The sequence below is a fragment of the Falco cherrug genome, chromosome 1, assembly GCF_023634085.1.
Source record: "Falco cherrug isolate bFalChe1 chromosome 1, bFalChe1.pri, whole genome shotgun sequence".
In the NCBI taxonomy this organism is placed as follows: Eukaryota; Metazoa; Chordata; class Aves; order Falconiformes; family Falconidae; genus Falco; species Falco cherrug.
In genome coordinates, this window is record NC_073697.1 from 105,258,583 (window position 1) to 105,275,311 (window position 16,729).

Genomic DNA, 16,729 nt, shown 5'->3' on the forward strand with positions numbered 1-16,729 from the left:
CAGATCATCTCTGCGTTGTATCTCATTTACTGCCTGTACATGCTTTCTTTCAGGCACTTGACGTATGGGCCATGGGAATTACGCTGTACTGCTTTGTTTACGGGAAGGTAAGCTGGCTTGTCGATGCTGGAGCCTCTGCCTGCCTGGCTTTTGACTCGTTCCTTTCCAAATAAAGGCAAATATTAGAAACAAAGATCTCCTGCAAGCTCCTGTTTTCCTAAATCACCATGCAGATGGGAAGGGGCTGACGTTGTGATCTGTGGAAAGGAGAGTTTCTAGAGCTGGTAGCTGTATACAGAGCTGTTCGTTCTACAAACCCAGAGCAGCATCAGCAGCACCACCAGCAGCAGTTTGCTGGGAGGTTATCCACATTGCCTCTATTTAGAAACAAGCCAGAGAGAGCATGGAGAGAGGCATAGGTTTGTGATCCCAAGCGACTGCAGCGCTTTGGCAAACCAGATTGCAGAGAGCTCTGTCTGCCAAAGCCAAATGGGGCCAGATGGAGCCCCTTTGGCAGAGCCAGCTCTCCAGAGCTGCCTTCTGCAAACGCCATGTCTTGTCGTGGCTTTTCCCTCTCCTGTGGCCAGAAGCCCCCCATCCCAGCCACTCTCTCCCAGGGCAAGCAGTACAGCAGGTACATGTGGTCCGTGTGTGCAGGTATGTTAGCTGAACCTCCTGTGCAAGCACGGACCGCTGCAGGTCCCACCACACAAGCATAAAGCATCCAGCTGAGGGGTAAGAAGTGGCTGGCGGGGGTGGCAGAGGCAGAACTATCTCCGTTGCTGGGGTGATATTGCTGAGCTGTGTCAGGATGGAAGGTATTCTCTGACCTGTGTCTATAATGATGTCTCATTTGGGCCAAATCCTCAGGTGAAAGGGTATAACCTTGATTTTTATATTGTGATGTAACCTCTATGGCAAGCACTGGAGGAAGGAAAGAGGGGGGATATAAAGCCAAGCTCAGGAATATGTTTATCTATTCCATGTGACCCTGTGCAGTAAATATTGTACCTTTTGTTCCTATTTTATATTTCATAACTTCATTTGGCCAGGCAGGCTGAGACAGGGCCCACCAGCAGCCCACTAAAACAAGCATAGATGCTCCAGTGTTGATGCAGATGTTTGTAGGGGCTGTGGATATGCTGCTCCTGCATCCCCTGCTGCTGCCCTGCCAGGTGGGAAGAGCCAGAATCTAGGTCTAAATGAATCCAGTGTAAAAAGTTGTGCTGGAGGAAAACACGCTTTGAATCTAGATATCTGAATTCAAAGTGGAAATCCAAGCATTTTTAGAGTAATACTGAGCTCCAAATGATGCTTGTCACACAGAGACGTGAACGCAGTGATACACGGCAGCTGGTGTCTGTGTCTTCATTTTCCAGGCAGAAGTGGAGCAAAGAAAAGGAAAACGAGAAGCTCCTGGTCACCTGGGAGGGTAGATGGAGGGGCTATCCCCATCCAATTATGTATTACTTAGAATCCCTCTGCTGTTCCGCATTTATTTTTTAATAAGGAACAAGTTAATTTATTGTGTGTAGGGATATTTTATTTATTTCCATCTCTGTGTAAAATGGAGAGAGTCTGCTGTTAGATGCATGATAAATGCCTAAGCAGTGCTGGGGTCTCTGACAACTGAAAAATCTTTTGTTTGTTTTGCAGTGCCCTTTTATAGATGAATATATTCTGGGTCTTCATAACAGGATCAAGAACAAGCCTGTAGAGTTCCCAGAAGAGTAAGTAAACTTTATTCAGCTACTGTAAGATAAAGGTCCGTATGCAGCGTTACTCCCTGTGCAGCGTAAGTGCCAGTAGGTCACAGCGGAGGGACGGACAAGGGGGGTGAGGTGCTTTGCCTTCTCCTGGGTCCTTCACGTGCGTTTTGTGCTGCTGATGTTGTCGAGGCGTTACAGCTGCCTCTGCTGCTCTTGTGTCCATGTTGTGCAGACACGGACTGAAGGAAATGGCTCTTGAAATCATGGGAAGTGAAAGGGTTTCGGTATGGGTCTCACGTTCTGCCCCAGCTAACTTGATCCCGGGGGTGCTGGATGCATGGTTTGGCTGGGGTTCTGTGTTTCTCCCTGTGCGGTAGCTATCAGAATGATTCAGTGTATTTGTTTTCAAAAGCAATGGTTTATAGACCTCAGGCTCAGTCTAAATAAACACACGCTGCTTCTGTGGACTTGCCTTGGAGCTGGGGGAAGTGTTTGATGGAAGGATGCTTGTCCTGAGGTACACAGCCACAGCACCCCCACTCCTCTGCCTCACCCAACACGCTCCAGGAAGATACGGGTTTGTCTCGTGTGCCGGCAGACTGGAGCCATTTATGGAAAAAAACAGAAATGAATGTACCCATTTGATACTGAGAGGCTGCCACCCACCCTGCTCTGGTCAGGGAAGGAAACCCATGTCGTCCAAGCCAGAGCTGTTGGTGGGGACGGCTGGGCTGGGCTAGCGGGGGTGACCAGGAGATGGTCACGCTCAGCGTGTGCTCGGGCTCTGTGCCGCGCCACTGTGCCTTTCCCCTCCTGTACTAGCCGCTCCTTGGCATTCCCTTCATTCGCAAGCCTCACGTGACTCTCTGTTGGTGATTAATTATTCTTCTCCTGGTTGCTCATCAGGTGAAGTAGCCAAAGCTGGACTCTTATTTTCCTTCCTGAATCAGCACAGTAGTCAGGCAAAGCATTTGTGACCTTCTGGACCCAGTTGCTCATTCTAATAAAAACAGAGAGATAAAATGACTTGATTTAGAACAAGCACGGATAAATTAAAACTCTAATGAAAGGCCCATCTGGTATTAGGGAGGAAGGGAGGGATGTGGTCAGGCAGCCTGCGATACATCCATGTATCCACCATCGATTACATTAATTTTTGTGAGATGCTGACTGAATTTTTGGGCACCTACAGCAAAGGGCTGCGCCTCTGCCTTGGCAGTCCCAGGCTTTCTCCTGAGCCTGCAGAAAGCACGGGGTGCTCGGGCTGTCCTATTTTAGAGATGTGCTTCAGATGGGATGACTCACGTCCCAGGCTCCGTGGGCTGCATTAATCACCTCTCCGTTCCCATTCCCACTCTGCAGTGCAGCCGCTGCAGATAGCTCGGGCAGAGCCACCTCCGCTCCGGCTGCTGGAGCCCGCGCTGGGGACGGTGTGGAGCACACAGACCAAGGACCCGCGGCCACAAGCTCAGACCACTTGTTAGATGGCAAACATGGTCCCCGGGCGTGGGTCTGGAGCAGTTCTGGCAAGCCAGCCCCATGCTGGGGGTGAGGTGGTACAGCTAGCCAGGCTCCAGGCATGAAGGGCACGAAGGCTGGTTGTGCTGCGTGACTGCGTTCCCACCGGCTGCTCTGTGGGCAGGGCAGGACTTTGTCTTGACAGCACTGCAGCAAAAAAGGGGAAAAAAAAAAAAAAAGAAAAAATTGTTTATGTATCCCTGGCAGCCTTCTCCCTGCTTCCCTGCTTGCTTGGGTCCTGGCAAGATGCCCACCCTCTCAGCCATCATATGTTTGGGTTAGCAGTCAGCTTACAAGGGACGGTTCCCATCTGGCTCCGCTGTAGGTTATTAACATTTAATGGGCTAACTGGGTTGTGCTGAGAACCTTTGCTTCATTCAGACATTTCCTTCAGCGACCGTTCCGCCAGCGTGATTTATTTGGATTTCTTGGTGACCTGCTCTCCCAGTCTAAAAAAAGCTGCACCCTTGGTTAGGGTGCTGGAGGAGCAGACAGTTACTGGGTGTTGACGGCTGTCTAAGCTACATCTATTTGTTAGGTGAAGGCAGCAGCAGAGATGCACATAAAACTGGAATTCACTGGAGCGGATCCACCGTGACCTCCCACAGAATTAGCACCTCACTACAGTTAAGATTATTTTGGTTTCAATTTATTTCACCATGGCTACAAAAGACACATTCCTGTTGGCAGACAGTCCATGGAAACTCGTTGCCTGTTTCCTGACAACCTTTAGGACAGAGATGGAGCTGACTGTACCGGCGTTGTTGTCCCTTCCCTTCCCTTAGAGACGCTGGGATAAATATTTATCGCTCTGGAGTTCTCATTCATGTCAGTGAGTCCTTGGCATGACAGGAGGTAAATGGGATTAGCTCACACCCTGACGATGCTGGCATGACTAGAAAGCAAGCTGGAGAAGTTTCTGTCCAGACATGTGTTAGGAGAGCCAGAAGTTTCCCTCCTGGTGGACAACTGAAGTCCAGGACAGTGTTCTGCAGGCACCCTGTAAAATGATCTGTGGTGCTGGCAACCCTCCCCAACGGGTGCTGAGCTCCACGATGCTTGGTATTTTCCTGAGAGCTGTTACAGGACTATGACTGTGAGAAAGTCCAGATAGCACGGGCTTTTCAGAGGAAGAACGCTGTGGGGTACAGCATGCCCCCTGGCAGAAGGGAGAGAGGACAAGCAGAGACGGGGTGATGCGATCTGTTACCTGGCCACAACCCCCCCGACGCTTTGTGACCCTGCTTACTGGGCTTTGCCTTATAGCATTAAGCCTGTGCTGTGCAGAAATCCATCTGGTGCCCAGAAATGTTTGGTGGTTATCCTTTCCCTCTCTTGTATTTTAAATAAAGCTGTCACCAGTTTGGCACAGGTCTGATGTTAAAGTATTTTAAAAACACCATCTCGCCTGCAGCTCAGTGTGGTCCTGCCGTAGAATTCTGTTCATTCTGATCTGCTGAATGTGCTGTCGCTCCCCAGAGCTGTTGTTCTGAGCCTGGAGCTCATCTCGAGAGCAGCACGGTTCTTCCCATTCCCACCTAAACCATCACTGGGAAGTGGGACGCCTCCGAGGACTCATCCTGCCATTCCCCTGGTCCGGACCATATTCCCTGCATACTGCAGAGCCTTGGTGCAACTCCACAAGTGTTCAGACTTTAAACTGAAGCCACTTTCTGTCCCTTCCCACCGAACAAGCAGTATTTCCTTGTGGTTAAGGATCCCCTAACCGACGTCCACACAAAGCATTCCTAAATTATTAAACTGCAGCTCCAGTTTTTGTCAAACTACACTATCCCTTACTGTGATGTGGTCTTCATTTAGGACTATGATAGTTTCTGCCCTCCTCTGCTTGGGAGGGGTGCAGAGGTGGGCACAGCACCTGGTCCTCATCGGTGCTTCCAGTCTGAAATCCAGCCCTGCTGGGCTGTGACAGTTTATGCCACCCAACTCCATCTCCCATCACAGCTCCTCAAAAGCCACTTGTGATGCAGGCTTTCACTACAATTCTGTTACATGCTGGCATTTTATTTCAATATTTTTATTTATTTCAAAATTTTGGTCGTACAGATGAAGTCTGTTTAAAAGATGTTGCCGGTATCATTAGCAGCAGAAGTCATGGAAGCCTTTGGGCCAGAGGGACAGACCGCAGGACCAAGGGTTCCGTGTGGATAGAGTGGCTTCAGGCACTCTGGTGTTTAGATCTTGGAAAGAGCGTTCAAAAATTAAATGTGTTTCTCTTAGTCACATCTGTGGTTTTCCTCCTTTTGTTACACCAAAGCTGAGCTATCCAGGTAGGAAATCCCGAGTTTCCGAACGGGTCCGCATTGGTGGCAGCGATGTAATTAGGGCAGCCTGCAGGCTTGGCTGGGAACCTGAATGCCACGTGGGGATGTTGTGTCCAGCTCGTGATGCGGATTTGGCAGATCAGGTTGTGCCCTTCCTTATCACAGACACACCGCCAGTCCTGCTCAGCACCACTTGGTTGTCCCAGAATCTGCCCTCTGAAATTCCCCTGGGAGCTGTCTGTAGAAGTGCCCTTAGATCCATTCCCCTGATCCCTGGTCCTGCATTTTGAGCATGTGCGGTGGGCAGAGGGGGATAACCAAACCCTGCAGCCGTGACCGCGGGGCCTGTGGAGGGACCGAGCCAGCCAGCCCTTTCTTCTCAAGCCAGGTTTGTAGAGAAAATGTCTTCTGAGGGGAGCAGGACCTCCACCTGGTCCCCTTGCTAACTGTGTGCTGCTCTTTTCTTTACTCAGAACACAGATAAGTGACGAGCTCAAGGAGCTGATCCTACGCATGCTGGATAAAAATCCAGAAACAAGGATAACTGTCCCCAGAATTAAGGTAAATTGGACGTTGGTATTATAGTCTTTTGTCTCCTCTGCTTTTGTTCTTCCTTTGGTACCTTCTAACGAGGCAGAGCTGTTCCCAGTGTTTGTTTTGGGAGCTTTCTCTGGCATGCAACCTCAGAAGGGGAGAGCGCGCGTTTTGCGGCATGTAACAGCTCCGTCGCTGCTGCTTGCTTGGGGAGTATCGACAAGAGCTTTCTTGTTTCCTTATTTAAATTGAAATTACTCAAAAGCTGGCTGATTCTCAGTGAATTTCCAGGAGAATCAGCGTTGCCGTGGGCACTGCTAGCTGCAGGACCTGCGCTGTCAGGGAGGGACCTGTGGTCAGCAGCCTCGAGGCAGCACGTTGGTTTCTAGCAGTGTTACGTGGGAGATGCTTATTAACAGGAAAAACAAACGGGCCTGGTAGAACATCATGCTTTGTAGGGTTTGGCTTCATTCTGGTTTTGCCAGGGCTTTCTGTCCTCCTGTCGACCCGGACCTGCTGGAGAATCTCAGCATCTCTGCAGAGGTCCATCAGCATCCTCTGCAGGGCACACAGCTCTTGTGCGCTTTGTCTCAGGCCACCACCAGCACTTTTGCCACTGAAGCAAATGAACTCCAAGAAAGAATGGGACATCCCTTTCCCTCCCTGCCAGGAAGCCACAGCCAGCGATGGTGGGAAGCCCCTCAGAGCTGAACATAAGGGACTTCACGAGGCAGCTGTTGGTGACTGTGGGGTGACGCCACCATGGCTGAAGGCCCTGGCCGGAGGAATCCAACCTAGAGAGGGCAGGCGAGCCCGACACAGCCCACGGGGATGGCAGGCTCCCTCTGTACCGGTATTCACAGACAAACCCCGAGGAGCTGCTTTGCCCTGCAGAGCATGTAGCAGGGCTCCAGCCTCAGCTTCTTGCACAGGCAGATGTTTCAAAGTGGTCACTCCAGGCTGCTGCTGCCACCTCCTCCCAGGGTTCCCTCCCTTTCTGTTTTCCCCTGTTTTCACACTCCTCTTTCTTTTTCACGTCCCTTACTTGTAAGATAAAATCCTGACGTGGCTGCCAACATCCTCCTGCTGGCAAGCATTAGCTCAACGCTGCCTCTCCTATGTGATCGTTTCCCCTTGATAAATCTCTGATGTCTACTTTGAAGATAAATGTGGCAAAAGCTGGAAGAGGGAAGTAAAATTATAGAAGGGGGTTAGGCTGGACAAATATCTTAACTGCTCCATCCAGCTGGCTTTGGAATTGTTGTTCACCATCAAAACAAATGAAGCAGATCGTTTCCTATGAGGAACGTGAACAAATGGCTGGACAGCATCCTTGCCTAGCTGAAATGTTGACAAGCCCCAGGTAGGCTGGAGGGTTTAGTGCCCTCATTTCGCTTACGGCTGGATGTGGTGACATGCCTTGGAAAAGTTATTACAAGCGTGATTAACGATCTTTGGAAAACACACCTTAATTAAGTGCTGTAAAACAGCTCGTCACTTAGCCCTTGGAGAACACTCTGGACACCTGCATCCAGCTGGAGTGGCAGTAGGCAGTGAGCATCCATCCTAATTAAACTCCTCGTCCTGGAGGGTGAAGCAGGCGTTTCTAAAGGCAGCACCCATCAGCTCTCTCCCTGACAAACATCCCACCCCGGGTGTGGGTAGCAGAGACCCTCGCCCCCTCCTGCCCTCAGCTGCCTTCCCCAGCGGCAGTGGGGAGGGGTGGTGGGAAGCTGCCTGCTCTCTCCTTCGTGGGTACAGAGAGGTTTACGTGGTGCCCAGGTGGATTATTTTGCTATTTCCAGAGGCAGGAGGCTGTTGCAGAAGCATGAAGCCTTGACGAGCGCTCCGTTTTACACAACTAAACCCTCATTTGTGCAGATGCATAAATGATCTTGACTCTCCCCGGCAGCAAGCACCTGTAACCCTAGATGAAGTGTATGCATAGGAGAGAAAAAAAAAAAAAAAAGATGAAAATGCTCAGGATAACTCAGATTTCCAAAACGTTTCAGATTTGGTTCAGAGGGTGTCGGTTCCTCCGAGATGCCGGTGGGTGCGACAGCACCAGGCACTGGGGGATGCTGTCTGGCCAGGCACCAGATTGCACCAATTTCCAAGGGAGCTGGATGAAGCACGTTGCTGAAAGTGGAAAATGGAGCAGTACCGGCACTTACCCCTGTCATCGGTCCTGCGCTCCCATTTCTCTCCCATCGCCAGCACCACAGCCCCTGCCCTCTCTGTGCTCCTCCCCACACAGGTGCATCCGTGGCTGACCAGGGGCGGCCAGGAGCCTCTCCCACTGGAGGAGGAGCACTGTACCGTGGTGGAGGTGACAGAGGAGGAGGTGAAGAACTCGGTGAAGACAATCCCGAGCTTGCCAGCTGTGGTAGGTATAAACCACAGCCACATCTTCTGCATGGGTTGGGAGCGTGGTACTTTGCTGAAGCCTTCAGCTAGTGAAGGAGTTTTGGAGAGGGTCCACGTGTGTTCCTGGCATGAAAAGCTTGGCTTTTCAACCCAGTGTGAACTTTTTGTGTCTCTGAGCACTACAGCAGCCTGGTTCTGCTGGGCCTGACCCTGTGAGCAGTTCTGTTTATATCGTAGCTGCTCTCCTAGGAGCTGCAGGGTTTGGCATCCACCCCCAAAGTGTCTGGCATCAGACATCCCAGAACACCAGAAGCATCCCAAGTGTGGTTTGTTTCACTAACCTAGAGAGGTTATGAGGCACCTGATTTGGATGCTCAATGAAGGCTCCAGACCTGGAGGTGACCTCGCCAGAGAAGCAGGGAGAGGACATCAGCCACAGAACATATAGCTGGCACTTGCTATATATTGTGGGGGGAGCACAAGTGGGTGTTGGGGGCTCTCTCAGCAGCTTGCCTGTAGCCAGCTGGAGATCTCCTACGGGCAATTATTACGATGTAGGTGCCTTTGGGGGATTCCTCATGGGGAGAGAGTGCTGAGCACAACAAGGACCCATTTGCACAGCTCTTGCGGTGTGATGTTAACATGGGCCCTCGCCCCAACAGCCGGCTGGGGGAGGTAAAACCAGCCTTTCCCCTGGATAGCAGGACCTGCCTGGGAGGATGGCCCGAGAGAGCTCCGGTCCCTCCTCCTCATGGGCTTGGACTACCATGGGTGGCAGGCAGTGGTCAGCAGCATCTGCTTGGCCTCTTGCTGGTGATGGTGTGCCAGGGGTCTGAGCTCGCCACCTGAGGGAACGCTGTTGTGGCTGCCTGGAAGTCCAAGAGGTTCCTTCAGTTGGTGCTGTCACCGTGATGCTGTCAAATGTCTGCTGAATTATTGAAGGACCTGTTGTCAGACTGCTGTGAAATAGCGTCAAGAAGCCAGCCAGTCCTGCTGTTCTCACCGGTCTGTTTTTCTTCTTCCAAGATCCTAGTGAAGGCCATGCTAAGGAAACGCTCCTTTGGAAATCCGTTCGAGGTTCAGGCGAGGCGGGAGGAGAGATCCATGTCTGCTCCAGGGAACTTGCTGATGTATGTATGTATGGCCTTGCCTGGCTCAGAGCAAAGGCGTGTGGGGAGGGCGAAGGATGCGGTTGGCAAATAATTTTTTTTTAGCATTTGAGGACAAAACTCCCTTCTAAATCAACCACTGAAGATAAAATCTACCTCCGGTCCTCTAGGATTAAATTACAATGCATTAAAGCAGCCTAAAAAGTCGTCTTATAGATGCAGTTCTCTCTGTAAGATGGGTTTGGTCTAAACGCATGTAAGGTGCTAAACTTGGGTTGGGTTTTACCTGTGATTAAAGATCCGTTAGAGATTGGTGAACTAAAATAAGTTTACTTGCAGGCTAGTCTAGATATGTATTGGAGGGTTTAATTCTCAACAGATAAGGTGCCAGATGAGCAGTTTGCAGGTTTTACAATGTCAAAAATAGGATGATGTGGTTTGTCTGTGGTCTGGGACCCAAGTCGGGGCAGAGACAGCCCGGAGGCACGTGGGCAGGCAGTGGAGAACACTTTGACATTGCTTTTTCATTTGAGAAAACATACGGTATTTTTTCACACTTCCAGTGAAATAGCACATTGCAACAGGCTGCTTTGGAGGCTGGGTACAAATGGCTGTATTGGGATTAAAAACGGAATAGACAAATGACTGACTGACTGATCTAATGTTGATGAATCGAATTCGTCAACAATTTTTAAGCGCAGTGGTCTTGGATGTACAGGAGTGGGGGGAGGATTCCTTTCTCCTTTACTTGGTTCTTACTCTTTCTCCCTCATTTTTGTTACTGGTCCTTTTTGGAGCCAGGATTCTGGGCCATCACCCTCCTAAGTAACAGCTGGACCATCAGCCTGACTTGGGACAATTATCTTTGTGTTCTCACCCCACAGGATCTGTAAGGCTGCAGTTCGCAACGCAACTGTGTTGTCCTAAAACGTTCCTTTTCCACCCAAAATCCCAGTACCGTGCCTAGCAGACTCCCGTGAGGGTGTGCTAAGTCTCCGTGTGCCTCTGATGATGCAAATAGAGTCTGGCTGTCACGGGTGTGCGGGGATTTCAGGGCACAGCTCAATTAAGGATGATAATGCTTTAGGGCCCAGCTGTGTATTGGAGACTTCAGCAAAGGCTTTACCTTCGAGTCCAGGACCAGTTAGTGTTAGACACTGGTTTAACATTTAAACACCGCGCACGCGAGCGCTGCTGCGGGGATGTATCTGAAGAGCGCGGCAGTCACAGCTCCCATGCCAGCTTAGCACCAGGGGTTTGTTCTCATTTGTTTCCCTTGGCTCATTGCCTTCCAAATTAGTGCTAATTTGACACACATCCCTCCCTGTATCTTTGCTGTCGTTCCTGGCCACTGCATTGCTCTAGGATGGTGGAACTTTTACTAATTTTGAAGAAAAATTTATTGTGAGGTTCCCACTGTCTGGGACAGCTAATTCAGAGCAAAGCAGGATTTCTTCTTTATAAACCCTGCCTCAATTGATATTTTAAGGTGGTCACTTCTTCTGTTAGCCTGAACCTGTTTCCAACTCCCTTTACCTTTGGGAGACTCGTAAGCCCATGCCACTAACCAGCTGGTGGGAATGCTTCTGGACCCTTGATGCTGTGGTTAGTGCCTGGAGCCGGGTGCTTTGTGATCTGCTTAAAGTTCATTTGATCTCACGTGGCTGTGATGTTCCTGATTTGCCACACTGTCCACGTCTAATCCCTTTTAAAATGTTTTTAGGCCTTCAGGATGAACTGTAAGCCTCCGCTTTTATTTGTCTGCTTTCTAAAGGTGCTAGTCAAATTCTTCTCGGCTTATACAGAACCAGCATCTTCCCCTGTCTCTACTCATTTCAGTCTCTGCTTGCACTCAGGCTCCTTGTACAAGACTGAAAATATATAAAAGTATATACTAAATATACGAAAAGTATAAAAGTGTATAATTTCCACTGTTGCATTGCTGTGCCCAGTGCCCTTGGGTTACAAAGACATGCCAGGTCAGGGATGGAGCTGCAGCCGTGCCAGGCTGGTCCCTGCCCAGCAGTGCAAGCGCTTAGAAATGTGCAAAAAGCACATGAACGGGCCAGCCCTGCACTGCACCAGCTCCTGCACTTAATTTCTCAGCCTCAAGCCATCGGTGTCAATTTTGGGCAGTAACAGTTGACTTTATCCTAAATTAATTCACGCGCAACTGGAGCTTTGAGAACTGATCTCGAAACCCTTCTGTTCAAAAGACAGACATTGGCTAAATCTCTTCAACAAATAGTGTCGTATATTAAACACTACAGCAGGAATGTGGTTGGTTTGGGTTTTTTTAAGGAATGTCGATTATTATTTCCAACTTTGAAAAATGCTAGACTGATTGAATCTAATGAAAATTACTTCAAATGTAAATAGATTTGTTGAATCTAATGACATGGATTTTATGTAAACCGAGTCTAAATGGGAATGTTCATTGTTCGGTGAGTTACAGTGGGACTTCCACAGGGGCAAACAGAGGCAGGTACTAAGCCCATCCAGTTCTTAACTCCTAGTGAGTTGTTCTGTAGTAAAACCACCCTTAATACACATATAAAATATAACATCCTTGCAAATGTTGTGAATAGCGCTGTGTTGGTTAAATATTCAGTGTTGAGTAAGTCTGGATGACTATAAATTTCTAGGATCTGGCAGAAACAGGTAATACCGTTGTAGCATAAAGGCTCTGCAGGGTTCCTACACGTCAGGCACCTTTTCCAGCCCTGCAACTGGATGGGGGACCCCAAAAGTGGGATGTGTCAGAAGGGCAGTGCCCACAGCCACCACTGCTCTCTGGCCACGCTGCTGTGTGGTTGCTTATAAGGACCTGAGCAAAAAAACAAGCCACAAGTTCCCAAGCTCTCTGCCACAGAGCTTCTCCTCCCCAGGGGCAGCGTCTTTATATAGAGAGAGAAATCAGCTTTTGTAATATTTCATCTCCTTCTGGTTAAAGGTAGAAAATAACTTGTGCTTCTCTATAGGCAAAAAGAAAAGCAATTGGAAAAGTCCGGTTTCACATTCCATTTATTAAATTAGGCTGTTTGAAATTGCCAGAGCCCCCCTCACTGCTGCTTCAAGGATCGTACATCTGTGCCCGTACTGAGCGTGTATTTTGCAGGAAATCCTCTGTCAGCTGAGTCTGCTTTCTGGTACTTGATGCCTAATTGATGGTTCTTAAAATGGATCTGTCCTTTAAGCTCAGTCTTTGGGATTTGGCGAGGAGGAAACTGAATCATGTGCTCAAACCTTTTTTTGATTCCTCCCTGCATTACCTATACCCAGTGCGCTGGGCTCTTCTTGGCAATGCTTCGTGCAGAAGCTGCATGGGCAGAAGCCTTTGCGACAGCAGGAGGTCTGTCACGTTTGTCACAACCGTTGTTCCTCTGGAGGGACACCATTAAGGCACCGGTGACTTGAGATCGTTCTTAAATTAGTGCTGGGAGGAGAGAGGGCTCTTTTGAGCACACCTTAGACCTGGAAGAAGCAAATCCTCTCCTGGGTGTTATTTATTGCTTTGTTTAATAGCACTGAAGAGTTAAAAAGGCAGCTGTTAAAACAGCAGGCACGTTCCCTGGGTTGAAGGGAACTAAAAGGAGGATGCCCCAGTGTAGCAATTCTTGTTTTGCAGTGGCTGCCTCTCCCCCGAGAGCATACACACACACCTAGAAGCCGTGTGCGAGCGCTGCCAGCTGTCCCTTTACCCTGGGAGCTGCACGGCAGTGGGGTGGCACAGGGTCCTGCCTTCCGTGCGGGATCTCCCAGAAGATGCGGTGATTCATCGAACCTCACAGATCCTGCAGACCATGGCCAGGTTCAAGCCCTCATTAACAGTGGCTGCAGAAGCAAATGATCATTTTCTAATTTTGCCAGTTACGTTTTTGAAATTCACAGTGACGTTCTGGGTTTCTGTTAGTGCTACGTTTCTTCTGCCTGCTCCAGATTTCTCCTAATTGAGTCAGCACTGGCTTCACCACATTTTATTGCTCTCATTTGTTGCAACTACTACCTATCAAATTAATTGCTGTGTTTTGACAGACCCAATTTACCTTCCCATTATGGCTCCTGTTACTATTGATGAAATGTGGTTGTCAGCTGCTGTACGGGGGATCAGTCTGTATTGAGAAAGCCTACCCTGTTTTCCAGCCTTCCCAAAAAAGACAGCAGAAGAGCCCTTGGGGCCATACTGTCAGTGTAGGCTAGGCACGAGGAAGCCAGCGGGGACAGGGAGGTTAGAAAGTGGCTGACCCAGGTCTCCAAGCAGAAGCAGCTTCTCACAAAGCAGCTCACAGGTACCTGCCTCGTGGGGGCTTTGTGCTGAGAGAGTCCCAGGGCTCGGTGCCGTAAGCCTGCTCTGAAATAGGGCGACCAGGTTTACAGCATCGTTTTTGACTGCTGTAAAGGGGAGTGGCTGCAGGGTGGGTTTAAATTTGCTAGATGTTTCTGCTAAAGGTGCTCCCTTGGTCTCTGCTAGTGCTCGGTGTCTGTCTCTCCAGTCCCAGGAAGGGTTTGGATAGGTAGCACGTAGGTGCTGTCAAAATAAACAACGAAAATCCGTATCAATTGTCACTGCAAAGAGAACTGCGTGTCTGGTGGGAAGAGCCATGCCCCGTGGTGCAGGTGGGCATTCCCCGAATCCACCTAAGGACCGAGGCACCGGCTTGTGGCACAGGATTTTCCTCTGGCAAAGACCCACCAGCCAGTGGCCCCATGCCTGTGTGGCTCTACTGGCACTGAGCTCAGCCGCCCCACGGCACGCGGTGGGGGTGCCGTGACCGTGGTGGGACACAAACCCCCCAGAGGTGCCAAACGACGTGGACCAGGGAAGCACAGCTGGGCACCAGCGGTTGCTGGAGGCCCTCTGGAGCTCTCGGCAGTGGTAGGGGCTGGAGTGGGTTTGTACCAGTGCTACCAGTGCCCGTCCTCGGCCATCCTCCAGGCTGCAAGTGGATGTGACCGATGCTCCATCCTCCGTTTCACTAGGAGGATGCTCGCTAGGCTTGTTCGGTACAGAAATACAAGCTTCTTTGCCTGCTGCCATCATCTTCATGATCACTTTCTTCCTTTGTCTCATTGTTTTGCTCTCAGGGACAGGCTCCTCTTAAACCCATCTCTGTATTTGCATCCGTCTTTAAGGTAATTCAGTGTTCGTGTTTCCCCTGGGTGCTATAGAAACGTGTGTCCCCTCCTCAGCCTGCGTGATTTGTGTGGTAGCGAGAGTGTTCGGCTCCATCCTTCCTTCCTGTAGGAGCAATTTTACTGCAGTAATTCCGTGTGCCTGACGCTAATGCGTATGTATGCTCTTTTTATTAGGATTATTTGTGGTTCTTTGGCGTTTGGAGAGGGAGGGGTGGAAAAAGCCACTTGGGTTTTAGCAGGGACTGCTGCTCGGCCCCACGTTCGTGGAAGGAGTAGCCACAGAATTTCGGAAAGGCTGAGTTTTATAATTCAGGCTCAGGTTTAATGTTTTAGGGGTTATGCAAAAGAAAGAGATGCCCATGTCGGCTGCTCCGTGCCAGCACCATCCCACCTCCGCCAGGACCTCACTAAAACATGGTCATCTGTGTCCCACCAGCTGCACAGCCCCTTCTGGGGAGCAGTCAGTCCAGTTAATTCTGTTAAATAACAAAACGACATTCCGTGCAAACCGTGACAAACTGGTTTCTAAACATCTGGGTGCGAAGTCTCAGCATCCAGCGCTTAGGTGGGACACAGCCTCCCCCCAGGCCTGGGGGCATCTGGGCTGAGGCACCAGGGAAGTCACCAAATACCTCTGGGAGCAGCGCCGCCGCGCTGGAGGCTCGGGCTGGCCCGGTTCATCGCTCCGAGGTGAATGGATGCACCAGAGCCAGCGTGCCACCTTCTCCAAGGGAGGAAGGACTTGCAGAGATTCTCCAAAAATAGTTAGGAGAAGGCAGGAGGAGGAGGATGGGGACTGACGTGACTGGTGCCACTGCCTGCGGCTAAATTTCTCATGGAGAACTTTCCAAGAGGACTTCACCAGCCTAGATGAGGGCAGATTATTGGTACTTAATGGGTACTCAGTGGAGGAACTAAGCACTTACCAGGGTGTGTTTGTGTGTATATGCTGTGATTTGGCTCTTTGTAGGTTGTCCCACTCCATCCCTGTCCTGTGCTGCCTGCGTTTCAGAGGGAAGTGCTGTGAGGCTTGTTCCTGGCTGGGCACAAAACCCTGTGTAAGATACTCAGTGGTGGTGGTCTTCCCGCAGCTGCTGTGGTTAGCAGCAACATGATCTCCTGGATAGTTGCACAGGTTAGGCTTCACTCACCTGTGCTTTACAAAATGTCACAGAAATCCAGTCTTATGTCTTAAAAAGAGTTATTTCATGGAAATTCATGTCTAGCGGCAGGTCTCACAGCACAAGCCCCGGCTCCCATGCAGACTGCAGAGCACTGACCTCCCACCTTACGTGCAACCCACGTTTAGCTGCTATTTGCCACTGTGTGGGTATCGTGTCACCCTGTTTTGTGTTGCACCCCTCCTGCTCTGCCAGAAGGTGTTTGGAGAGGCAGAAGGTGCTTGGAGCAGGGGGAGCACTGAAGGCACCGCAGGCACAGGCTTGGCCGGGCAGGGAGCAGTGCTGTGCCAGAAAACACCGCTGCTGCTACACGGGGTGATAAATCGTTTCAAGAGGGTGATGACAGGCTGTTCCTCAGCCTCCCCTACGGGGAAATGGTCCACGCTGCAGGTTCAAGGTCAGGTTTATCACAGGGCTTTGCTGGAGCAGAGAAGGGAACGTGATTTTTGATAACGTCTGTTTTTTTCAAAAATCCGTATACACGGATGTGTGATTTCAGTGTCGTTCCCAGCCAGCCAACAACCCCAGAGCCCCGGCTCCTGGCCACTCTGTGCTCCAGGCACACACAGCGGCGCTGATCTCCGCTGCCGAGCTGGCTTCCTCACACAGACCAGTTCTCCCGTGGCCGGGTTGGGGTGAGCGAGGCTGGACACCCCGGGGGATGCAGATGCTCGGGGTGGCATCACCTCTGGTGCCCTGCGGATACCGTCACGCCTTCGTGGTGGAGAAACGAGCGCGTTGGGTGTGAGTAGCCTGCCTGCCGCGGGTGCATGGGTGGCACCTGGAGGTGTCACGTTTTCTCCATTCAGCCTGGAGCAGGGACAGCTTTCCCTGGGCAGATCTCAGTCACGGGCTGCCTTATGGCTGGCTGGCCTGGATGGAGCTGTTCC

At 50.5% G+C, this 16,729-nt stretch overlaps 1 protein-coding gene across 3 annotated transcripts in view; it reads left to right on the plus strand.

Annotated features, from left to right (window-relative positions):
- The window catches only part of CAMKK1 (calcium/calmodulin dependent protein kinase kinase 1), a 108,037-nt gene that overhangs the window by 83,535 nt on the left and 7,773 nt on the right, over positions 1-16,729 (plus strand). For 2 of the 3 annotated variants that reach the window (XM_055726281.1, XM_027806291.2), the window contains exons 11-16: positions 54-107; positions 1,657-1,730; positions 5,986-6,073; positions 8,304-8,432; positions 9,440-9,543; positions 14,608-14,655. In XM_055726281.1, the coding sequence (XP_055582256.1) occupies positions 54-107; positions 1,657-1,730; positions 5,986-6,073; positions 8,304-8,432; positions 9,440-9,543; positions 14,608-14,655 (497 nt within the window). The remainder of the gene's footprint in view (positions 1-53; positions 108-1,656; positions 1,731-5,985; positions 6,074-8,303; positions 8,433-9,439; positions 9,544-14,607; positions 14,656-16,729) is intronic. The other variant, XM_005439951.3, reaches the window with a different exon arrangement.